This window comes from Pithys albifrons, chromosome 5, assembly GCF_047495875.1.
Source record: "Pithys albifrons albifrons isolate INPA30051 chromosome 5, PitAlb_v1, whole genome shotgun sequence".
Classification (NCBI taxonomy): Eukaryota; Metazoa; Chordata; class Aves; order Passeriformes; family Thamnophilidae; genus Pithys; species Pithys albifrons.
Genome location: NC_092462.1, coordinates 10,343,356 through 10,368,837, shown reverse-complemented (window position 1 = coordinate 10,368,837; position 25,482 = coordinate 10,343,356). Strand labels below are relative to the sequence as shown.

The window sequence follows — 25,482 nt, the reverse complement described above, 5'->3', positions numbered from 1 at the left end:
GAATGAAGACACTGAAGTGCAGTTTGGCCATGTCAAATCTAGCTGGACAGTTGTTTCTGTGGAAGTAATGCCAGAGGCTTCATCAGGGATCATCCTGTCTCTGCCTCAGAGAAATTATCTAACCAGATGAGACAAAGAGTGGGAGGAGAGGGGAGATGCTGAGAGCAAAGAAGACTTGTCCAAGATGATGTAGTGCCAGAGCCAAAAATAGCAGCCAGAATGGCTTTAGACTCTAATTCTGTTTTTTCTTGAATTCTAAGCACTTGGGTCTTAGATATCTTTCTGACATCTTGAATATGGAGCAGAAAATAAAACATCCCATTTCTATGAAACGCTTTATGAAAGATGCACAGAGACAACAGGCTGACTTTTTTTTTGGAGCAGAATGTTATTCCCTTCCCCCAGGATGCTTTGTCAGGGCTGCCATCCCTCTTCAGCCTCTTTCTGCTACTACTACTGCTTTCTCAGTATATATTGTGCTATAGGACTGCTGTGCACAAACCCTCCTTTAGCCACTTCCCACAAACTTCCTTTTCTCTTGGAGTGGGCCTTAATCCCTGGTTGGGTACCCTGGGCGTTGGAGTGAATCCCTCTTCCCAGGCCAAGGCAGGATACAGCCCAGATGGACCATGCGTGCCGCAGGCTGAAGGGCAGACCTGGTTCATTTTCCCTTCTTTAGCTGCCCTTAACTACTTTACTATTCACAGATCAGAGCTTTCCCTCAGTTTTCCTTTTCTCTTGCCGAGCTGCTCCTTCCTGTGGCTGTGCTGCCCTCGCCCCTGCCCGGAGCGCTCATCGCGCCGCCGCCCCCGGCCCGGGCGCCGTTGGGGCCGTTCCTCCCACACGGGGAATGTTTTAGCGGGGACGTGTCCTGTTCGCAGCTGCTTCCCGTGCCGGGAGCATCCTCCCCCGAGGCACAGCGGCCCAGCCCTCCGGCAAGGAGCGCTCCCTGCCGCCCTTTGCAAGCTGCCGGGCGTAGGAACACCGCCCACCGCGGCATCCCTGTGCCCACTGGGCGCTGGACGGTGCCGCGGGCGGAGCGGGGCGGGGCGGAGCGAGGCGGGGCGAGGCGGGGCGGGGCGAGGCGGGGCGAGGCGAGGCGAGGCGGGGCGGGGCGGGGCGGGCCAGGGGCGGGCGGAGCGGGGCGGCCGTGGGGCTTTAGGGCCGGCGGGAGGCAGGGCCGCTCTCTCTGGGCTGGTGCCGGCGGAGGCGTCGTGGGGGCCCGCCCGCGATGGAGGACGAGTGGGTGGCGGTGCTGGCGCGGGTGGGCGCCGTGTGGCTGACGCTGGTGCTCGGGCTCATCGTGGTGCCCTCGGCGCTGGGCGTCTCGCTGGGCATCTCCCAGGCCTACATGTGGGTGCTGGTGAAGACGCTGGAGGTAGGCGGGGTCGGCTCCGGGGGGTGTCCGCGGTGGGGTGTCCCCCGCGGGGGCTGGGCCGGTTCGCGCCCCGTGCCGACCGGGGCCGGCGGGCTCGGCGGGCCTGGCACGGTTCCCTCGGGCCGGGGACGTGCGGCCGCCCCGCCCCGGCGGCGTGTGCGGACACGGGAGCGCCGGGCAGCGACTGTGCCCTCGCCTTGGGGAGCGAGGGCTGTAGAGGAGAGCGGGTGCGTGGGCCGCGTCCTGCCTGGCATCATCTGAGCCTGTTTGCAGTTTGTGACTTAAAGCCCTTGGGCGAAACTCTAAATGTGTATGAGTTTATTTGGTGGCCGTGTGCTCCTTGAACCCTCAGGAGAGCGAAATAAAACCTTGTTACCCAAGGCTGTACCATGGCCTGGGCGCGGCTGTCACTGCTCGGGGACAGCTGTTCCCCACCTGAGACAGACGATGCCGGGTCACGCTCCCGCAGGGCAGGAACGCCTGGCAGCGCGCCCGGTGCCTGCGCCGCAAGTGCCAGCAGTGCTGATGCTCACAGATGCGGCTCCCATCCGAGGTCAGCTTACCCAGCACCCGAGTTTACATCTTTGCCTAAATTCTCTGGGATGGCTGGTTTCTCGTAAAGGAGCTACTTTCTGGTTGGGACATATTTCATATGTGTGCGGAAATGCTTCCTCTGAAGCTCTTGGTGGTGGTGAGAAACAAGTGTTTTAAAATTGCTGGGGAGAATGATCAGATTTAAATCTTTGCTATGCTTTTTACAAGGAGGAGAGGCACCCAAGCCAAGAACAGCTGTAAGGAGGAAAAGAGAAATGACTCACAGCATAGTCAGTGCTGTGGATCATAGAATAGAGTCACATAGAATCGATTGGGTTGGAAAAGACCTCTGAGATCATCAAGTCCAACTCCAGTCTGTTTATCAGATCATGGTACTCAGTGCCACGTCCAATCTCAGTTTAAAAAACTCCAGGGATGGTGAAACCACCACCTCTCTGGGCAACCCATTCCACTGCCTGATTACTCATTCTGTAAAGAATTCTTTTCTGATCTCCAACTTAAATTTCTCATCAGTGTGTGACTGTGGACAGGAGGTTTTGTCTAATTTCATCTTGTTCTTCGAGGTTTTCATGCATTTTGTTCATGTACTTCAATGCCTTCAAGTTCATTGGTGCCTGGCTAAAAAACCCCAACACCTGTTTAAATAGCATCTGTTAAATGCCTCAAAATGTTTTAAGGCTTTTGGGTGAGATTGAATCTGCTTGAAATATTTTCTGGGGCTATGACTGGTAGGATGATGACTGATAAGGGAAGAAGATGCAGCTGTTACTTGAAAAAAGTTTTTCGATAGCCAGAAGGTGAGGGGTTTTGAAGGTCTTGCCTGAGGGAGCAATCGAGATGTCCTATAGTTGGATGATTTGCCTTCCCCTGTGATTAACCACAGTGTGCATTCTTTATTCTTAGATCATTAATCATTATTTTTTAGTGTCATCAAATGTTTCAACAAGAGGTGACTCAAAGTGTTGTAGACAAAAGTATGGAGAAGTATCAGCGCATATCTATGATGGTTAATTGCAAGAGCTCTTCTGTTGCCTAAGGGAGGAAATAATGACTTACCTTGAGAGTTGCCTTTACTTTTGAGTGAAACACTTTTTGGAATGGTGTACCAGGCAATATGTTAAAAATTATATTAGTATGTAATTATTTTGAACATAAATACTACATAAAATACTATATCTATAAAAGAAGAGCCAATGCAAAATTGGGAAGTTTTCTGAGGAGAAGGGTCAGCTAAGGTGGACTTGCTACAGGAGTGTAAAGAAGCTCAATCCACTTAGGTAGTCCATTTACCTCAACTTGGCCTTGCTTTGCCTGTGAATTCTATGTACTCAGAATACCTGCATGGAGAGAACCCCTGAAAGGAAGTGGTTTGTTGTGGAATGTCTCCTGTTCCCTGGCTCGAAGGTCTGCCTTGATTAGAAGCCTGACAGAGATAGGCTGATTGTCTGCCAGCTATTCCAAGCAGTGCCTGCAAGAGCACCTGAAGATACGTGTTGTTGCTCCTGACTTTTCCCTGCCGAAACCACGTTATCAGTGGAAGGTGATAACTGCTGCCTGGGTGTCTGAAACTGCCTGGGATGCTGGATCAGGGCTGCAGGTTTTCTCCTGAGAGGAGTGTTCTGGCCGTGTAGAGTCATAGGATGCTGCAGTCTGTAATGGGCCTTTTTCAGAACGGTGGTTAACTTACTATCTTCCTTAAGCCTCCCCTTCGGCTTCCAGCCCTGGATCTCCCAGATCGTCTCCCTTGTCTCTTTGCCCTTGGGCCTGCAGAGTGCTCAGTCAGGATGGTGCTGCTGCTGCTTTTGTTGCCTCTTTGTTGGGCTGGATCGCAGGAACTGCGGAAGGTGGTGGCTGTTTGTGCACCCTGCCTGAATACGAACTTGCTCTCTGGTTTTGCCTGCCTATATGCCACATGCTGGCATGTGCGAGGGCATAGTGGGAGGACACGTGTTGGCACGTAGCAGGCGTAGTGGGAGGACAGTGTCTGTTGGCAGGTAAAAACGTGCTTTGTTAAAGCTAATCTGCTGTGAGGGTCCAAGTCTCCCCATAGTCCAGGGGCTAAGCAGATGGAGAGTCTGTGGTTCATTGTGGTAAATGTGCTGGTTCCCTGTCATGTCAGATTTCACAGACTATCACAGACTATTCTGAGTTGGAAGGGACCCACAAGGATCATCGAATCCAACTCTTAAGTCAATGGCCCACATAGGGAATGAAACAGGGCATATCAGAATGAGTCTGTGGTGTTGTTATTGTGTAGGCTGTGGTATGGAGCAAGCTGGAGGTAGCAGGATACTGGTGCTTGGATTTTTTCCTGCCAATAAGGAAAAAAAATCTGTTTCTGCTTGTTTCAGGAGGCCAGATGCTTGTTCCCAGTGCTGCAAGCAGGGTCCAAGAAAAAGGATGGAAAGCTCCTTGTAGGAACAAAGTGTTTTTGTACTTTAACCATTTGACATTTCTGACAAGGGACATCAGTTGGTGGTGCACAATAGCTTTTTCTCTGTGCTGAGCTGCCTCAGCAAGGCACAAGCTTCTAAGCAAAACGCAGCATGTACAGATGAGGATGTGCTTCTCTTGGGTTGCCTTTGACCCCTAAATACTGCATTAGGGATTACCAGCCTTTTATGGAGAATATAAGTAGATTTTTCCTATGTGATTATGTTTTTCTCTATGTGATAAGAGGAAAAAGTAGAAAATCATGACCCGTTGTGCTAATACCAGAGGAATGAAGTACAGCAGGCAGACTGCTATTAGAAAGCCTACATGTCCCAGTCACATGCGTATTCCTTCAAGTATGTTAACTGGTTCTGAATTGCCTTACCAATCTTGTCAAGCTTTTACGAAAGCGCTCATTTCTGCCTGTGGCTTTCCTTTCAATGTTACTAGAAGTATGATTTTTAAAAATGTGGGATTACTGCTTCAAAAACATCTCCAGCAGCTGTTTGCTCCTACGAGGAGCTAGTGTGGCCTAGTCACCTGCTGTGATGATGCTTGTGAAATTACTCCCTGCAGAAATCTTTCCTACTGCTGAAATGCTGGGTACTGCCTCTTGCAATCACCACAGCATGCTGCATTTCTCCCCGTTTGTTTTTCAACATCATCTGATGGCTTCAGATTTTAGATTTAGTGCATCTCTATCTCTTGGTCTCATTTCTCCTCTCAATGCTTTGCCTCTTCCATGAGCTCTAATAAGAGTTGAGGCTGATGAGGCCTGTGCAAGCCATTCAGGCTGTCTTGCCAAGCAGTGGAGAAACCCAGCCTTTCAGAAAGTCAGATGTCTTTCAGTAAGGCCCATAGAGCAGCCACTGTCACAGTACAATCTGTTTCTGTTTCCATCAGTTTGTACTAGATCTGGAGGATTTGCTTAGACTGTGTGCCCAAATGTGTTTGGCAGTAGCACTGAGCCCCCTGCCCTACCCCGAGTGATGACCTCTGCTTGGCAGATTGCAGTTCCATTTGTTAAAAACTAATTCTAGTCTTTTTGATGTTTTTTTTCAATCTGCTAGGGTTGTTTTGCTTGTTTGTTGTTTTTTTTTTCGGTGTGTGCCTAGCTACCTGTGATGGGTAGGGTAGTTGTCAGCAACACACTGTACTCACTGCCCTGCTTGATCTTTCTAATGGAAAGATGTTTCTTACCTTTTTCAAAGACAAGAAACTGGGGTGCATGATACTTGTGAAATACTGAGAAATGAGAAAGCCTGAGGGAAGTGAAACTTATTGGGTCACATTTGTCAGGAAACAACCAACCTGGCTATGAAGTAACATCACATTGTTGTTTATTTTTGGACTAATGGTTTGTTGATGACTGCAAGCACTTTGAATGCACTACTCTCTACCCTACTCCAAAAAAATCTCTTGAGGCTCCTTGTGGGGCTTGCAGGGAACAGGGAGCTCTTCTTGGGTGGTTGGTTTTGCCTTCTGTAATGCACAACAGATGCTTGCAGTCTAGGTGTGTTTCTTGTAACAGAAGCAATTTCTGATTGCTTATTAGGCTGCCCTGCAGGGGCTTTTGCTTTTGCTAGACAAGGGTGTAACATTATTTGGTAGCTAGGAGGTTTAAGCCCAAGTTACTTGTGTTGCAGATGACCTTGGCAGTATGAATGGAGATAAATGTGAGAAAAATTATCTGTGGGGCTAAAAGGACTTCTGAGTGCCTATGGTCAAACTGGAGGTTGTGGCTGTGCAGGGTAAGTAGGATGGGCTGTTACTTCCTGTCCCAGGTATGTCAGGAATCACTGTCAGGATTGCATATGATGCTGGATATAAGGATGGGGAAGGGAAAAGGAGAAGATGTAAGCTGATAAACAGATGAATCATTGTGGGATTTGACTGCTTCTTCAATAACTCACTGGCCTCTGAAGCAAGCTTTGCTGACTAATGTCATTGCACAGTGTCAGTGAAGGCTTATGTCTGTAATTGGTATCCTTCAAACTGCTGGGCAGAGGAGAATCTGAGAGCTCTGAAGTGAGAGAATATCTCTGAAAGCTGCCAGCCCGATGGTAATGAGGAGCATGTCTTGGAGACATGCCTGATGTGAACGGTGCACCCTTGTTTACAGGGTTTGGACTGGCTTTTGGAATAGTATTTTAGCAAATTTGCTGCAGAATTCTGAAGTAAAACCCTGGCCTGTGTTAACCTAGACATCAGTCATTTGAAGGCCTTTATGTATGTTTACCACAGATTTCAAAATCAGGCTCCTTGTTTGGCAGAGCTGGGGGTTACCCTCTGGTGTGGTTGCATCACTAATTAACACAACATCTCCCAGGTCAGCAACGCTGAACTGAAACTGCTGTCAATTGCACAGCATGTGAATATTAGGATTCCTGATACTGTTGGTAAGCAAAGGCTGTTAGAAAACTAACAACAGCTGTATTCAGAGCTTGTCTTAAAGTACAAGCTTGAGAAGCTGGTGTAAAAGAAGCTGTGTGGCATTTCTGTTGCTGATGCCCTTGGTGTTTTCCTGTAAAGCTGGACTCTCTGTGGCTCTTTGGATACCTGTCCACCATGAAGGACCTGCTGTACAGCTTGTCTGTGCGGAAGAATTTGGAAAGGTCCTTGGAGGCAGTGACAAGGATGTTCCATCAGAATGAGAAGACGGGAGGTCAGAGAGAGGACCTTTTGCCCTCGCTTGGAAGTGATAACTCCTCTTGATGGTGGTGGTGTCCTCTCTTCACACAAAACAACTCAATAATTGCCATGCAGATTTTGCTGTGTTAAACAAGGTTAGCATTGTGTGGGAGGTGCGATGAAATCTTTGTTGTTATTGAGGTTTGGAGATACTCCAAGGAATGCTCACCTAAACTAGCATATAGAGTTTTGGCTCTGATGTGGCAGTGCCTTTAAACAGAGGAACACCAGTGGTCTAACTTCATATGACTACAGATTTCAGTCATCTCTTCTGAATAATTGTCAAACATTGCTATTAAGCCGGAGGTGATGTAAAGGTGGTAAATGAGGTGAAAGGCTGTTAGGGGAACAGGGGAAGTCTCTGAAGTGTTCCTAATAACTTGACTTTCAATTCTAGCAAAGTGTCTCTAGACATCTTTTCATGAAACAACACGTCAGACTTGTGTTTGGAGATGTCTATTTGGCAACTGTTTTACCTGGAGCTAGGAAGGGATTTTGACATCTCTTGTAAATAATGTGTGATTTTTGTCTCTGAGATCTAGCTGTCTCTTTATCAAATACTGCATAGGTTCTATATGTGTGGCAATTGATTAGTGATGTACAAGTGAAATTGATTTTTTGGCCATTTTAGCTGTTGACCTGCTGTGTGTTGGGTTTTTCTTTGTGGGTTCCCCCCCTTCAGTTTTTTGTTGTTGTTTTGGTGGTGCTTTTTTGCTTTGTTTTGTTGTTTTTTTGGTTTTTTTTTTTTCCCCTTAAGGTGCTGATAAATTAAAGGCCATTTCTCAGAGGATGAGGAGGGAGGCCTTTTAAGGGAAGAATTGATATTTTCCTCAAGTTGTGAAGTGTGGTATCTCCAGATTCTGCCTTGTGTGATTAAAGCATTGAATCTCCTTCGTTGTGAGCAGACTTGTGGTGATGTTTGTAGTTCTGTGATCATGCTGCTTTCTAACTACGTTTGCAGTTCAGTGGGTAGCCCCAGCTGTAGAACTATTTTTAATCTGCTCAGGAGCCAGGTGTTTAGTACTCATTCCACAAAGCTGCTTCAAGAATCCCTACTAAGAACTTAGGTCCACATCAAGGTATTTGAAACTGCCTGCTCAGCACCAGCTCCTAAGCTGGAAGAAGCCACCTAGATTGTTGTCAATGTTACTGATAGATCCAAAAGACCTGCCAGTCTGCTTTTTGCTCATTTCCTTAGTAGAATCAGGGTTATGGTTTATAATTGTTTCATGCTTTTTGATCTCTAAGAGACAGACACATTATTTTCCCCTCTGTGGGCTGGAGCAGCTCACATTGCGATAGCCCTTTGTAGCATAAAGTTGCCCTTTAGCCTGGGAACCAGCTGAAACAGCGGTGGATGGATGGTACATATCCCGAGCTTGGAGGAAGGAAGGGAAATTGCTCACATTGCTGCATGTAGTGTCTCTCTTGTTTTCCAGCCTGGATATAAACAAGCTTTTCACTTGATCAAAGTTCAGATTTTGACTTTGGTGATAGTGCTGTTATTTTGGGTGCCTGAGAATACATGGAAAAATTAGATGTTAAGTTTAAGTAAAAAAAGTCTTACTGCTTGGTTGCTGCAACATGCATGTATGGCCAAACTTCATGAACAAAGGTTTGCGAAGGGCTCTCCCCACATGGGTGTGCCCTTCGAGCCTGCGCAGTGGGTTTTTTAGGTGAGGCACAGCGTGTGCAGAACTGGCCCCACCGTTTAAGGCCTGAGGTCCATCTGCCACGGCCGAGCAAGTGGACAGTGACAGTGAAGTCCTCAGGACTGTCACAGCACCCGGTACTAACCGGGGCTGACCCTGCTTGGCATCCGAGATGTGACGGGATGGGATGGCAGGGAGGCATTGAACTGCCAGAGGGGACGGTCCCCACTGAGACTCAAACTCACGACCTTGGGATCCAGAGTCCAGAGTGCTCTCCTTTACACCACGGGACCGCCCCTGGAACATGCATAGTGTTTGGAAATATGATGGATTGAGGGAAGAAGAAAGCTGGCATAGAGGACTTAAAACTTGTTTGCTTTAGCATCTGGTAGATGTGGATCCTTGAATGCCCAAAGGCTCCTGGCAAAGTGGCAGCTGGTCTTGTCCTTGCTAGTTTTATTAAGTGTGCTTAAATCCCCTGGGAGACCTGGCATGGAATGTGAAATTGCCTCAGCTGTTGACTAGGGGAGCACAAGTCAGTTTTCCCTTGGAACACTGCACAACCTTTGTATGAGATGCCATGCTGGTGTCATGGCAGTGCTCCCAACTCCTGGGAAGGCAAAGGGAACTTTCCACTCCAGTCTCTTTGCCCCCAGGTGGGCTGTTGCACCTTTCTGGACTTAGGTGAAGCTGTGGAGCAAAGGTCAGACGACTTAGGAAGAAGGAATGTACTTTTCTAAGTGGGGTTGATAAAGAATCTGTGTAATAGATGCTGACTTGGGTTAGATGACTGTGCAATTTCTGTCTGCTTTGAGAAGGGTCCACTGCCTCCTTTGCATAGAGCAAAATGTCAAAAGACACAGCAGTACCGTAGGATTTTGCAAGCTTTTGAGCATTACAAAGGCATGTTTCAGTAGCCTGTGTCCTCATGGCTGGTGCTGAGGCTTGTTCTTTTTGACTGTCCAGCATGGACTTGTAACTGCAGGATTTCTGTAGCTTTGTGAAGAGACCATTGCATGCTCTTTCTAAACACGAAGCAGAAAGTGTTCTTCCAGGTTTTGATTACCCCTTTGAGCAAATTTGAAAGATGAAAACTTGTTTTCTCTGCTAGTGTATATGGTTGAGACCATTAGCCAAATATATTCTTTCTCTTCTATGTGATAAGTGACTTACCTGTTTGTGGAGAATTTAATTCATTGAATACTGTTGTTAAAGTCTGTTCAGGGAATGATTGTGTGTGCTGGTCCCCCTGTACTCCCAAACCTATTGCATAGAAGAAATGTAGAAATGACAGTATTGCAAATAGTTTCTCCTGTGAACAATATTTTGTCTTGGTATTTCCCAGAACTTTTATGGTCATAGCACTACTGAGGATGTTGCCTTAAAGTACTGAGTTCCTGGAAGAGCTATTGCCTTAGCAGCAGCAGAACTGAGAAAGCAAGTGACTATATTGGTGGAGTAGGTTGTGATTGAGCAAGATCTGATCTAGTAAGCAGTACTGGCTCATACTGGGAAGTTATGTGGTGGAGTTAATGCCCTGAGCCAGGATGCCGACCTTCCAAAGGGAAACTGCACCTCCAAATGCCCCACAGCCTGGTTAATGTGGAGAAGTGGAAATTGCATAGTTTCATAGACTCACAGAATCGATTGGATTGGAAAAGACTTCCGAGATCATCAAGTCCAACCCTTGGTCCAACTCCAGTCCATTTACCAGATCATGGCACTCAGTGCCACGGCCAGTCTCAGTTTAAAAACCTCCAGGGATGGGGAATCCACCACCTCTCTGGGCAGCCCATTCCAATGCCTGATTACTCTCTCTGGAAAGAAGTTTTTTCTGATCTCCAACTTAAATTTCCCCTGGCAGAGCTTGAGCTTGTGCCCCCTTGTCCTATTGCTGAGTGCCTGGGAGAAGAGACCAATCCCCACCTGGCTAGAACTTCCCTTCAGGGAGTTCTAGACAGTGCTGAGTTCACCTCTGAGCCTCCTCTTCTCCAGGCTAAACAACCCCAGCTCCCTCAGCCTCTCCCCATAGGCCTTGTGCTCCAGTCCCTTCACCAGCCTTGTTGCTCTTCTCTGAATCCGCTCCAGCCCCTCAATATCTTTCCTGAACTCAGGGGCCCAGAACTGAACACAACACTCAAGGTGTGGCCTCACCAACGCAGAGTACAGGGGAAGGATCACTGCCCTGGGCCTGCTGGCCATGGTATTTTTGATCCAGGACAGGATCCCATTGGCCTTCTTGGCCACCTGGGCACACTGTTGGCTCATGTTGAGCTTCCTGTCAATTAGTATCCCCAGGTCCCTTTCTGCCTGGCTGCTCTCCAGCCACTTTGGTCTGGGTTCTTCCTGTGCAGACCAGTGAGCACCATCTGTATGCTGTTTAAAAGGTATACTTTTGATGCTGCTTAAGTTGTTAAGGTTTGAACAAGATAATTAATATCCTGATCTTTTGATATGAGCTCTTTTCTCCCATATCATCCATCTGTCTTGAAAATGCCTATTATACTCCTAGAAACAGTATGAAGTCCTGTGGAGGAGGAATTAATATGCATAATGGGAAGCCACAGAGTCAGCCCTCATTGGTTGAACTTTCCATCCCTTAGCAAAGCTGCCATATAGGGAAAGGAAGAAACCAGGCCAGAAGGGCTACTCTGACATCACAGGCTTTGGGGTGGAAAAGGGGTTGTAATTGTTATCCCAGTAAAAGTGAAGTCTGAGGTAGTGGGCTGTATCAAAGCACTATGGAACTGAGTCAGATGAAGGCCAGAAAAACCTTTTGGCTTGTGAACAGGTTGAACTGTCTCCAGCCTCATCAGGTCTGCAAATGAGAGGAAATCTCCTGTCTCTGGTGTGGTTCTGCAGGAAGTTTTGTGGGAAGCAGAGCAGCTGGGAAGCTTTGGCTCTGATTGGAGAACAGAGCATACTTTATCACCTATTTCAATTTCACTCCCTCAGACCACCCATTGGAGAAAAAGAGGAGGTTGACCCCAGTGAGCTGGCAGCCCTTCCCAAGGGCAGGAGAAGGTTCTCTCTGCAGCTGTACCCTCGAGCTGGTGTTTTGGCCTGTTTCTCTGCTGCTCAGAGCTCTAAAATAAGAGCTGAAAGAGTTGGGGCTGTTAAGCTTGGAGAAGAGAAGGCCCTGGGGAGACCTTTTAGCACCTTGCAGTACATAAAGGGGGCTTACAAGAATGTTGGAGATTAACTTTTCACAAGGACATGTAGTGATAGGACAGCGGGGAATGGCCTTAAGCTGAAAGAGGGCAGGTTTAGTTTAGTTATTAGGAAGAAAATCTCTGCTGTGAGAGTGGTGAGACACTGGCTCAGGTTACCCAGAGAAGTTGTGGACTCCCCATATCTGGAAGTGTTCAAGGCCAGGTGAACTGGGCTCTGAACAACCAGGTCTGCTGGAAGGTATCCCTGCCCATGGCAGGGGGCTTTGAACTAGATGAATTTTAAGGTCCTTTCCAACCCAAACCATTCTGTGTTTCTATGAAAATGCCAAGAAATCAGCAGTTACAGAGTCCAGGTGAAATTCAGGTTTGTTCAGCTTGGAAAATTCTTGGGTGCAGTCCTTTTTTAGACTGAGAATGAATTTAAATGCAACTTCCCATGACTGCAAATGCTGTTTTAGTTTTTAGCAGAATTAGCTGCATGTAGGACTCAGTTTGACTTTACATAGTTAGGACTTTCTTTTGCTTGAGTATGGTGAAACTACTCTGAAAAAAGACTGGCTGAGTTGTGATGTGTCTGTCAGTTCTTGTGAACGTGTGCTGTGTGCTCAGGGAATATCGTCTAGCTCAACTCTTGGAGCTTCCCATGCAGCCCAGGGACTGGTGTGCAAGTGGAAGGGCTGACAAAGGCCCTTCGGGCTGTGGCTGTGTCTGAACAGGAACTGAAGTACTGAGTTGGCTCTCTGAAGACTGACAAGTACAATTAAGAAGTATTGACTAGCACTGAACGGTTGGGTTTGGTTTTTGTTTTGTGCCTGGGTTTTTTGTTTATTTGGGGTTTTTTTGTTTGTTTGTTTCTTCATAGGAACCATGTATGGGTTTGCATTTGTGGACATCTGAGGAAGATGGGTGATTATCACATGATGAAGATACTATTTGAAAATCACAACCTGTCTTTGATTAACTGTTGCCTTTTTTTTAGATGACTTTTCTTAAGTGATTACTGCATTTGTGAAATTAATGTTTTCTTTCTGTTCAACAGTGGGCCACTATACGGATAGAAAAAGGTGTCAAAAAGCCACAGCGGCAGATGCTGAAGACCCCTTCTGCAAATGGTGAGAACTTGGAGTAAAGTCAAATGGATAAGACTAATGTTCTAAAGTCTGAGAGTACTGAGTGTTTTTCAAATGAATTAGTTAGATGTTTGCATGAGAGAACTGGAAAAGAGGTGGGGTGGGTACACACTGACTGGCACTGTTTAACCCCAGCCAGCCACCAAGCCCCACTTAGCCATTTGCTCACTTCCACCCCCACCAGCAGGATCAGGGAGAGAACTTGAGAGTTGAGAGAAAGGCAATTCAATGGAGAAAGCAAAAGCCACACATGCAAGCAAAGCAAAACAAGGAATTAATTCACTGCTTCCCATGGGCAGGCAGCTGCTCAGCCATCCCCACGAGGGCTGGGCTCCATCAGGTGCAAAGATTACTTGGGAAGGCAAATGACATCACTCCAAATGTCTCCCCCTTTCCTCTTTCTTCCTCCCACTTTATATACTGAGCATGAGGCCATATGGTATGGAATGTCCCTTTTGTCAGCTGGGATCACCTGTGTCTCCTCCCAGTTTTCCATGCACCCCCAACATCCTCACCAGTGTGACAGTTCGAAAAGCAGAAAAGACCTTGGCTCTGTGTAAGCCCTGCTCAGCAACAACAAAAACATCTCTATATTTTCATCACTGTGTTCTGCATAGATGCAAAACACAGCCCCATATCAGCCACCAGTGAGAAAATTAACTCTACCTCAGCCAAACCCAGTACACTGATACATCTAATTGTTTTGCAGTGCTACTGGCATGCAAACTGTTCCTGCAGAGTGAAATGCTTTTTTAGTGGCTTGTACTGAATGGCTGAAAACCAGGGGATGATGAAATGAAGGGTCTGAAGTAACAGTAAGTTTAACAAAACAAAGTAGAGCTTAAGATAGAGACCATCCTCAGTTGGTGGAAATTTTCAATTATAAGTACGAGGTTGATTTTCATCTTGATATCTCTTCAGGTCACTTCCTGCAGGGTTGCTGGCCAGCTATCTCAGTCCTAACAGCATCAGGGTACTCTTAAATATTCTCTGAGGAAGTATGAATGTTTATTGGACAGCACTTTTCTTACCCAAGCTCAGTACTTTTCTGTGGTATGGCTGCTGGATTAAAGTGTGTGGTGTTACACTCGTTCCCTTTTTTCAGTCTGCTGCTATTGACCTTTTGCCCCCTGGAGTTAGTGTTTGTCAAACTTCTTACACTCCTTGTCTGTAGAAAGACAGTTGAAAAGTTGCTTCATAATTCTTCCTTTAGCCTAATTTTGAAATTAGTTCTTTTACTATGTCTTAACCCATACTGTGTGTGAGTTGTGGTAGGCTGTAGTAGGTCAGAGTTGGCTGTACGACTTTGAAGCTGTGAGAGCAGTCTGAGTTTGCCCAGGAAACAGGAGAAGGCTCAAAAAGGCATTGCAGATTGCAGCTGATTTTCTCATGATTCCTGAATGCTTCTGTATTGCTAATCATTTGCCCGTTTTTGACAGCATTTGGCAGCAGCTGTCAGCATTTTCTATGTGCTTCTTCATTAGGCAGCACGGCCCAGCTTGCCAGTTAGTAGAGGAGTCAGTCCTTACCTGATTCTAGGAATTAGCTCATGCAGACATGATGCAGTAATGAGGAGTGAACTGCTGAACTGGTTGTGTGTGTTTCACCTCCAGAGGAGTATTCTTATCAACACTGTAAACACTGGTATCATACATACTATCTGCAGGTCAGGCATGAATCAGGCTTCGATGGCAGCAGATGCAATTGTCAGCACTTGTAATAATAAACTGGAGATACTGCCCAGCAGCTCTTGAAATAGCTGAAAATTTATCTTATTTAATCTCTGTCTCTAAAGTAGCTGAGAAAAAGTACATCAGTATATTACTCACCAGTGTCCTGAAAGTTGTGGGGTATTTGGAGGGAAAGGCAAGTCCTTTCAAATAGTATCAGTGCCCTGTTATCTGCTTCATGGGTTGTCAGTGATGCAGCAAATATAAGGCTGATAGTGTCCCATCACATCGTGGGTCAGTGAGAGGGCGAGAGATACAACTGTGCTGCTTTAGCTCTGCAGCAGGAACTTTTGTCTTCCTAAACATCTGATCGTTCTGACATGTAATTATTTCTTCTCTGGAGAAGAAAAGGGAGAGAGGTCCCACATAGCAGATTTATCCATGACCTATCTTTCAAAAAAATTCCCAAGTAGCTGTTTCCCCTGTGTGTAACGGAGGGGTGTGTAGTGTTATTATGTGCTGTTGTTCAGAACCTGAACTAAATTGAGTGTACTCTACTGTCTGGAGCAGTGTCAGTGAAGGTAAAAGTGGCTGAGAATTCATACAGATGCTTGCAATGGGGGCTGTGTTCAAGCAGTCCTGTGGATGGGGTTATGCAGCTGCAACAGTGGCCTGAAGCACCACTTTTTCATGTCCTTTTTATATCTGAAATAAAAGAATTAAACCTTTTCCCCACTATAGGTGTCTCTTTCAGCAGAAAGCTGGAGTCTTAACAGTTCTTACTTGAGAAGGTACGGGGAGCAGGGGAGACATGAAGTCTGCATTGCCAAGCTGTGCTCTGCATATTGCTCTTGGGAGGTTTTTAAGCATAGGAATAACTGACTTGTGATTAGGAGACTGGATTCCTTTATGTGGATGAAAGTACTTGAGGGCCAAGGCAGGTATAGGTCTAACAGTACATTATATAAGTTGGCATTCCCTGAGGTGACAGAACATGAGCAGGCAGAGAGGCCCAATTGCATTACACAATGTTTACTGAGGGAGGAGAAATTCCTGCTGATAATGAATTACAGAGTAGTTGATTAAAACAGGGTAAAGGTAAATGTTTGTGTGTACCCATATGCATGTTAAGTGCTGAAAGGGAGTGTGTATCACCTTTTCCATCTTTACTGACTGTCCAGTCATCACTAAGAGGTTGGTCAGTATAGGAGGGAGCATTGTATATGCATATGCAAGGCAGCACTTCCTGTTCCCAGACAGAGCAAAAATGGTCTTCCCCCAACATCTTAATTGTGTCCCTCAATAAAAAAAAACAGACAAAAAGATGACTGAGCATGATTGAGGAGACACCACCTTTCTCTGCAGTAACAAATCCATTGTATTTCACATCTCTTGGCAGAAATGGCAGCCAGTGCCCCCGCATTGGTGGTGTGATAAGGAATGGTCCCAAAAGAAATGTTGGCTGGTGTAGTTGCTTTGGGCAATTACCTGGTGCAGTCGCCTCAGGGTTCCTCTGTGTTAGAGAGCAGTATGTTTGTGCTGGGTCCAGTGGTAGCTCTTGGCTGAGCAGGTAGTTGGAGGCTTGATGTCTATCTCACTGTAGCTGAATAACCAGCTCTCAGCTCTGCGTGGGTGTTGGCTCTGTTGTCCTCAACCTTGTAGGTTTAAAAAAGACAAAAATGCTATTAAGTCAGTTTTGAAAATTATATCCACTTAAAGAAAAGCTTATGCAAATAATGCTAGTATCTACTTACTGTGTAGTGTGTTCTTACTTTGTAAGTAGATAGTGTTTAATTCGAGCCTGGTATAATGAACTTCAAGGCTTGGGGCTTGTGCTTCAATAGTGAGTAAAGCAGCTGTTATGGCTTTTTGTTTTGTTGAGAGTAATGTTGGCTGTACTCCTGCATAGTGCTGTCTCTGGTGAACTCACCTCTACCTGTGGCCAAGGGATTAAAGGCCATTAAATGTTCCTTCTGATTACAAGAAGGCTGAGTACATCATCAGAGCAGCATGTGTTATAATTCTGTTCGTAATACCTTTGTGTGCTGCTGATATCTTGGCTCAGAGTATGTTGTCCCAAGGCTGGTGCATGGGGGTGTCATGTGGCAAGGACAGTGCAGGCTCATGAGGCAAGACGTTACAGCTGGGCTGTCTTGGCTTGCCAGCAGGGTGATAATCTTGAATCCTGGGTTGGTTTCAGACAGTAAGTTGGAGCCAAGTGAGCCAGCTGCTTGACTGATGCTGAACCAGGGTCTGGATAAGGAGGAAGTGTTCCCAGTTCTGGGAACTGGAGAGAAAAGTAGTGCTTGTGTGATGGGTGCAGGAGAGTTCCCCTGGTTTCTTGCCTGTGACCTGTCTCCAGCAGTATGGAGCAGGCATGTTGGACTGATTTGCTTACAGTCCTGGAGTTTTCACATTTAAGGGTTTAAGGGTCTGACTGAGAGAAAAATACCACAAACTGGAGCTCTGAATTGGGTTTAAAATACAACACAAGTATAGTCTATTCTGGTGAATGTTTGATGTGATGCATGCTTGTATAATTTAGATCCCGAAGGGCATGTGCGTTTTTGGATGTGCCATATGAATGATTTATATTTGTAGGTGTGATAGTACGATACAGTGAGGTGGTGTGGTGGAATTGGAAGTCATGGTTGCCAGATTCAAAACTGAAGGTGCTAGTAGATTTTTTTTCCCAGTGTGACATCTCTTAGATGTTGTTCTTTAGTGTTTTCTTCAGTGATTTGTGGGACTTGCATCTTATAGCTTCCTGTGTTATCCCATATGTATGCTACAGTGCAATATGAAGATTTTCCATATCACTTGTAATTTAAATGTTGCATGTGATTTGCACAGCAAATAATTTTTCTGCTGACAAGACTTCACTGGGATGCAGATTTTCCACAAAACACAACCTACAATCTAAAAAGTTCCTGGTAGCTTGAAGAAGTTGGGTGCTATGCCCTTTCTCATTTTTTTATCTTAACATGGAAGCACAAAGATTATGCAATTTGTCAGACAGAGTGGCAGCCTGAACTTGGACCTCTGTAATACAAGTTGAATGTCTCGGGATGGTTGTTCTGCTTAACTGTTGCTCTAAATTTCTTCAGTCATCAGTTTCTGGAGCCAGACTTGCCTACCAGAAAGCAGCTACTTGATCTTTATATTTAGCTTGCACAGTTTGTCCTTGTCTTTGAAAGCTCTAGTGAGAAATTGCTGCTTATCAGACCATAAGTATTAAAAGTGAAAAGGGTGGAGAAGAGGAGAGAATACTCGTTGTTGCTACTGCAGTTCTGAGCTGTCCAGGTTTCTGTTCTATTGCCAGACATTTCATGGTCAGACTAAAACACAACTGTTAGTGCTGAAGCAAATTATAGTGAGGCACCTATAGGTAGAACTCTCTTTGATGTTGTGTTTTTGGAGGGGTTTACTTTGTTTGATTTTAACTAAAATAAATTTTAAAAGTGTGGTTCTGACCTTATTTGTAGAAAATACTTGTGCTGTGAAGGGAGGAAGGTCTGTTTGGTTTAGGGCTGGTCCATGCACAGATATTGTGGTCTGGGGCTTTGGCAAGCACCAGTAGAACATGTTTTAGGTGGATGTGGCTGTGGGATGTCAGAATATTGGATTAGATGGGCTTAGGGAACAGGGAAGCCTCCATTGAGGAGAATGAATGTGTTTAAATAGAGCACAGAAGGGAATGTAAAGGCCCAGGTCTCACTTGATTTCTTCTGAAAGCATAAGATGGCCTTCGATAAAGTTGCAGAGTTGAGAGCATGTCTTATGGTGGGAAAGGTATTGCCTTCTGGCTTCATGTGCAGCAAGCAACAGAACTTGAGGTATTTACTGCTCAAGGTGTTGATGTGAGGAAGGGGAGTTGGAACTGGCCTACTGAAGACTGTACTGTGTTCAACTACCCCTGATCTTGCTGTTATAGCAGGGGCTCTGACAGTAAATTTGCCTCCTTGGGTAATGCAGTGTGACAAATGACTTGGAGAATGACTGATAATTCACAGAATTATTTCCTCATGTGGTTACCCTTTCTTTCCCAAGGTATCATTGAAAGAGATGAAACTCCTATGGAGAAAGAAATTGCACGTCTGCATCGAGCGAATTTTGAATTCTCTGACATTTTCTACTTCTGCAGAAAAGGGTTTGAGGCCATTGTAGAAGATGAAGTCACTCAAAGGTTTTCCTCAGAAGAGCTGCTTTCCTGGAATCTCCTGACAAGGACTAATGTCAACTTCCATTACATCAGCCTGAGGCTGACTATTGTGTGGGTCATTGGGGTTATAGTGCGGTACTGCTTCTTGCTACCCCTACGGTAAGCTTGTGGGTGCTGAGGAATTTTGGCAGTCTGGCAATGCATAGATTTGTGTTTTCTTGGTAAAAGTCGTCTCAGCTTTTTTTAATCCAAAGGCCACATTAGCAGATACAGATGATTAACTTGCTTAAAGGCTCCTTTTAATGGTTAAGATGCCATTCAGAATACTTTTGCCAGTCGCTGTGGAGGAAAGATTAGGGCTAGTGGTCATCTTTCCCATGAGTGCTTCTCCATAGCTTTCTGTATTGGCAATGTAAGTGTAAGGTAGGTGAGCTGTAAAGCTCCCTAACTCTGTGTGTATGAGAGCATCTGAATCTGCTGCCTTTGCTAGACTCTGATTTTGAGCAGCGGGTCAGGGAATTACTGAGTTGGAGAACTGGATAAGTCAGGTATCTGAGGAATAATTGAATTTCTGCAATCCCTTTCCATTTTGTAGGGGAAAAGTGTTATTACAATGAGCAAAACTACTTATTTTGATGTAATGTCTGTTTTGTGTGTAGCTTTACCCTGGCTGCCATTGGGATTACGTCAATGATTGTGGGAACAACGCTGGTAGGACAGCTGCCAAACAGCAGGTAGGTACTGTGTGTGAGGCATGAACTTGCCAAGTTGCATCAGTGCAAATAGCTGAAGATTAATAGTGAACAAATTTTACAAACAACAAACTACTGATAGTTCACTGTACTTGTGACCTTACTTTTAGCAGCATTTTGGATTTGGCCTGATACTGGCTGCTTGCCAGGCCTGGCAGGGAGGTTGATGGTCTCTGATGGGCTCCTCCTGCTGTCTAGAGGGACTCAAAGGGATTGTTGTATGGGAGATAATTTTGTTGGGATGAAAAATACCCAGTCAGGAGATCACAGCCTTGCCTACATAAGTTACACTAAAAGTATGACATATCTTGACTGAGCTGCTGTAGCAAGTGAGGGGTAGAACTGGGAATATCCCTTTGCATTCCAGAATACCAGGAAAATTTCAGTCCTGCCTTTCATTGAGTAGGCTGGAGGATATTGTATGTCTGTCTAGCTGCTTTCCAGGATGCTCCAAATGTCTGTGACTTTCTTTCAGTCTGAAAAACTACCTGAGCGAAGTGGTCCACCTCACGTGTTCCCGCATCCTCGTCAGAGCTCTGTCTGGTACTATCCACTACCATAACAAGTGAGTTACAATAAAAAAAGTGTGTATGCTTCTATGTGTGTGAGCATCCTATTTGAAAAGGGGTCTGCTGTTTTTTTACCTGCAAGTTAATGTCATACTAGATGCTGGCTCACCTGGCAGCTTGATGGGACTGTTTGGTGTGGAATGTGGTGCTTAGTGCACTAGTAGTCTAACAAGAAATATGTACTTGCAGGGAAAACAGACCTCAGAAAGGAGGAATTTGTGTTGCCAACCACACATCACCAATAGATGCGATCATTTTGACAAATGATGGATGCTATGCAATGGTATGAGGAGATCCATGATGATCACAGCAGAAGGAAGTGGGATCAGGAGAGGGAAAGATTGTGGGGTATTGGTTGTGGACCTCAGTACTTAACTTTCATGGTTAGAGATGTTTCCTTGAGCACTAGTCAGTGGGGAAAAGTATACATTGTCTTGAAGTTGGTCTGCAAGTTACGTGCTGGTGAAATTGTCCTGGTAGTGTCAGTGCTGGGCTCTTCACCTGGTTAAGTACTTGGGATACACTTCCATGTGTGCATCTAGATTCTCTTAAGTAAATACAGTTTAACACTTCAGTGGTTGCTGCTAAATCCTGGCTTACAGTCTCTAGTGCATTTGGGTCTTCTTGAGGGGGATGAAGAACAGGAGGTCCTGCTTTTCAAGTGTCTCAGGTTCTGATGTGCCTTGCTGGGCTTGCAGGTTGGCCAGGTTCACGGTGGGCTGATGGGAGTCATCCAGCGAGCCACGGTCAAGGCCTGTCCTCACGTCTGGTTCGAACGCTCCGAGATGAAGGATCGCCATCTAGTGACGAAAAGGTGAGGCGTGGAATGGTGTGGCTCTGCTACCTCCCTGGTGCCTGACTCAGTGGAGAGTCATCCAACAATCAGAGACCCAAATGAGGAATTAAAGCTTTGTAAAGTCAGAAGCCCAAGAAGCTGGCAAGGTTGCAATGGGAAATGGGGTACTTGGAACGTTGGCATCTTGAGAGGGCAAAAGGCTGATTTGTGAAAGCATCTTTCAGCAAGGGCCATGTCTTACTCCAGTTGATGACTGCTGCTTGTAACTGCTAATCACTGGGATATGAGTTGTCTGTAATCCCATATTACTGAAGGCTGGAATGATGCAGGGTATTGCAGATTGGTAGGTGTAGGTAGAATTGGAAGCCATCAGTACAGCAGAGGTTCAGCAGCAGTTTTTGGAGTGAGTTGCAGGGGTGGTATGCAACAAACTGGATCACTCAGAATGACCTGAATATGCTTGCTTGTGTGGGGTTTGGTACAGTAGACTGGTCAAAATGTCAGGTTCCAAGGTCACTAAGGAAGAGGCTTGAAAAGTTTACACAGGATGAAGTGGATCAGACCAAAGGTTCTGGTAAAGTCTGAATTGCAGACTGCCCCAAAACATCTCAGTTGAGTAACCATCAGCATAATAACTAATGTCTGGTCAATTCAGATGTAGATTTTGAATGGATGTGAAGATACCTGAATTTTAGTACTTTCTGTTAAAAGAGAAATGCTGACCCTAAATTGGGCTTTCTATGGCCCAAATTCTCAAATTCATTTAAAATTGTCAGTCACTGGAAATAACAGAATGAGCTGCTCACAAAAGCGATTTTCTGCAGAATGACACCAAAGGCATACCTGTGAACATGGCAGTACAATGACAGAAATTCTTCCTAATTTTTAAAGAACTTCTAGGTTAATTTTGACAGGTTATCTTGTTCTCTACTTTATCGGCCTCTGCACAGCAGGACAGTTTTGCCAAGTTGTCTGAGTGTTATTCAAGTAGTGTGAGCTGTAGGCATTTTGAGTCCCCTTTTAATGAAATCTACTGTTAAGGTAGCAGAGCTTGGATGGACCACTGCACAGTTTTTTATGTAAGCAATTTCTTGAAGATGGAGTTGATCAGTGTTAGTTGGACTGACTTAATGGCATACATTTATTGGCTTCCCTGACAGTCATTAATAAAATAATGCAGAGGAAGGAAAACAGGATATTACTTCAATGTAATACACCAGGAGCCTAAGGGATGCCTTGCACAAAGTTTCAGTTTTCTTATAAACAGAAAAGCAAGCACAAATTAGTGTCTAGTAAAAGCCTTTGCTTTCAAACAAATATGTAATATGTAAAGATATTTTTAATGCACCTGCCTGGGGAAAGAAGAGTGAAAAGGAGCAGTTTTTTAAGCTTTCCTTCTTGCTTCCACAGACTCAGGGAACATGTGGCAGATAAAAGCAAGCTTCCAATCTTAATTTTTCCAGAAGGTAAGAAGCTGAACTGCTTTGTATCTTCATTCAATGTAGTTGTCATCCCTGTTCTCTTTTCATGGCTCCTGCTGCTCAGATGTGTCTTCACCTCTGGCTTAAGCTTTGTTAGGGCATTCCTAATTTTCATGTTTCGTATGAGGGTACATGGAGAAAACACAATACTGTCTCTGGCTGTTGGCTCTCCTGGCAGAAACTGTAAGCAGAAGAATAAGAAGAGTGTTTATTTTGCCCTGTGAATATCAATTTGCTGTCCTACAGATTTAACCTCAGCATTGTGCTGTTTGTCTCACACACATTCTGACTTCATTCAGGGAGTCAGTCATGAGACAAAGGATAAAAGCAGAGGAGAGATGCTTAAGTTATTCTGACTGAGCAGCAAAAGCAGGCCTTTATGGGCAAGACCTGTATGTTGATTTAGGGTTTCTACTGAAATACAGTAGGCTGTGTGAAGCAATGACTGTATCTTCTGGACAGGCACCTGCATAAACAATACATCTGTGATGATGTTCAGGAAGGGGAGCTTTGAAATAGGAGGGACAATCTATCCTGTTGCAATCAAAGTAAGTGGAAATACCTGGCTGCTGAATTTCAAAGTTTGGGATCTGTTTTTGTCTGGGTGGCTGGAAGCTGTTTCAGTACAGTTACTGTCGAAAGCGCAGTGGCTCCTGCAGTTGGCTGTGTGCTATGGATGACTCCTGAGTGTTAGTGCCTGAAATGAAAGTCAAGTCCTTTGGCCCGTGTAGCCTGGCTGGTAGGCCCTGGTGGGTTTTGCTGCTTCCTCCAGAAGCGATATCCCACTAGTCCTTCTCAATGCTGAAGGGGGAAGAGAAGCATGCTGCTCACAGCAAACGACTCTTTTGGCTGTTAAGGCAAATGGGTCACATCTGCTGCTGGTTCTGTCATGTAATCACAGATCTGGGAAGCTGTGATGCTCTGTGGGGAAAGGGTTTTCTCATTTGTTTTTTGTGATCCCTTACAGTATGATCCTCAGTTTGGAGATGCATTCTGGAACAGCAGCAAATATAACATTGTGAGCTACCTGCTGCGAATAATGACAAGCTGGGCCATTGTCTGCAATGTGTGGTACTTGCCACCAATGGTTAGAGAGGTAATCCAGCATCTGGTTGACTCATTGCTATTTAAAAACTTGACTGTGTCAGCAAGGGCCATGTTACTCTTTTTTCCCAAACCCTCTACCCATCCCATGCCTCTACATCAGAGTTTTATATCGAATTTTTGTCAGTGGTGGCTGATGCATGATTGGACTTAGCTTTTCCTGATGCAGCTTGGTACCATCAGCAATATTGTCAATGTTCCATCATGCTGGAGCAAAGTTTTCTCCTAATTTCAACACTTTGGGGGGGAAATGAGCTAAATTATTATCACATGGGAACATCAGATTGTGGTGTTGGCAGGATAAGGGGTAGATCGTTTGGCAGTGAGCTAATTTGATGAGGCAGCAGATGAAAAATGTTATGAAAGTCTGTTTCAATTCACTTCTCTCTGCTTTGATTATGTTGAATTTATGACCCTTTGAAGAAAGATGAAGATGCTGTTCAGTTTGCCAACAGAGTGAGGTCAGCCATTGCTCGCCAAGGAGGACTGACTGAACTTCCCTGGTGAGTAATGCCATCCTTGTTAGACTTCATGGACTCTGGTAGTTCAATTGAGACGTACTTTCTCCCTTAGCTTTGTGACAGATAACATTCAACATCACTATATTGCACTCCAGAGAAAACAAAGGAGTAAATCCACATGCACGTATATGAAAGTCAAAATAAAGATGCACAGAGTCTTTGGAGTATGTGGCATGCAGTGAGTTTCACCTAAAGGCTTGATGCTTTTGAAGCAGCCCATTCACAATTGTTTCTCATGTTGAGACTTCTGCTGTGATTAAGTAGCAGAAGTGAAGTGACTTGGCAAATCTGATTAACAACAAAAAAGAAAATGGAGCTTGAGGCTTTTTGCTCTGACTTTCTCTTGTCCTACCTTAGTAAGTAGCAGTATGGTACCTAGATTTCATATAAAACAAATGAGAGCAAGATTCTGATGAAGAGAATGGGCCAGTGGATTCAACTGTGAGACCTAGCTGGCCCTCTGGGTGATGTAAGGCAAGAGACAACTATGGTGTTGCACAAGACTGCCTCTACAATCTGGGAAGGCAGCATCCCAGATTGCCAAAGGTTTTTATTGTAGGTACAGCCTATTACTAACATGAGTAGTCTGCTTTAATGGGCTAAACTCAAAATTTGGAGTGCATGAGAATTGTGGCTTAATGTAAAGATTCAATAAACATGCTTAAACTTGGATGTTCTGTAAATTCCAAAGAAAATCCTGTAATAATATGGTTTAGATTAAAACTCTAGAGTTCATTAAGATACTTTATATAATGCATAGTTTGATAACAATAGTCATAACAGTCCTGATATGTTACTTTTCCTTCTTGCTCTATTCCAGGGATGGAGGTCTGAAAAGAGCAAAAGTTAAAGATTCTTTCAAAGAAGAACAGCAGAAAAACTACAGCAAGATGCTAGTGAGAAATGGATCAGTAGGAAGCCTGTCTGCAGGAACAGAGTCAGACTGAATGGTGGTTCTTGAAAACTAACTTTGCACAACCAGCCTTAGCAGGAATAATGTTTTTTTAATTTAAAAAAAAAAGATGAAAAAATAGAGCAAGGAAACAACAAAATCCTTCATCACAAGTATGCATATTCTCTGTATGGCTGGTGCAGAGCCTGCCAATGGCAGTGTCTCTGTATTCCTCCTTATTCACTCTTCTCACTCTCCTGCCCCTCCCCATCTTCATGTGATGATGCACTGCAGCTCCAGGTATTCTTGAGCTGAATGCCAGCAGAGTTAAGAGACACAAGGAAAAGAGCACCCCAGTTTTTCTGAGTTTGTAAGGAGAAAGGGAATTACACTGAGCAGATGCTGTCAGGACACTGTTTGTGAAGATACCTCTTGTTCATGGTACACTGAAGGTTTAAACATAACAAAATGTCTTTTTTCCCCCCATTGTTCGCGGAGTTTTTGTTGTAGATTTTTTTAAATA

General features: G+C 45.0%; 1 protein-coding gene across 1 annotated transcript; it reads left to right on the top strand.

The window, feature by feature from the left end:
- Positions 1-1,134: 1,134 nt before the first annotated feature.
- On the top strand, positions 1,135-25,075 carry LOC139672111 (glycerol-3-phosphate acyltransferase 3). The gene is made up of 12 exons (XM_071555660.1): positions 1,135-1,378; positions 12,922-12,994; positions 18,733-19,003; positions 19,504-19,578; positions 20,072-20,161; positions 20,355-20,448; positions 20,864-20,979; positions 22,372-22,427; positions 22,905-22,990; positions 23,410-23,538; positions 23,970-24,049; positions 24,888-25,075. The coding sequence occupies exons 1-12, from the start codon at positions 1,232-1,234 to the stop codon at positions 25,012-25,014; spliced, it is 1,344 nt and encodes a 447-aa protein (XP_071411761.1). The 5' UTR covers positions 1,135-1,231; the 3' UTR covers positions 25,015-25,075.
- Positions 25,076-25,482: the final 407 nt, after the last annotated feature.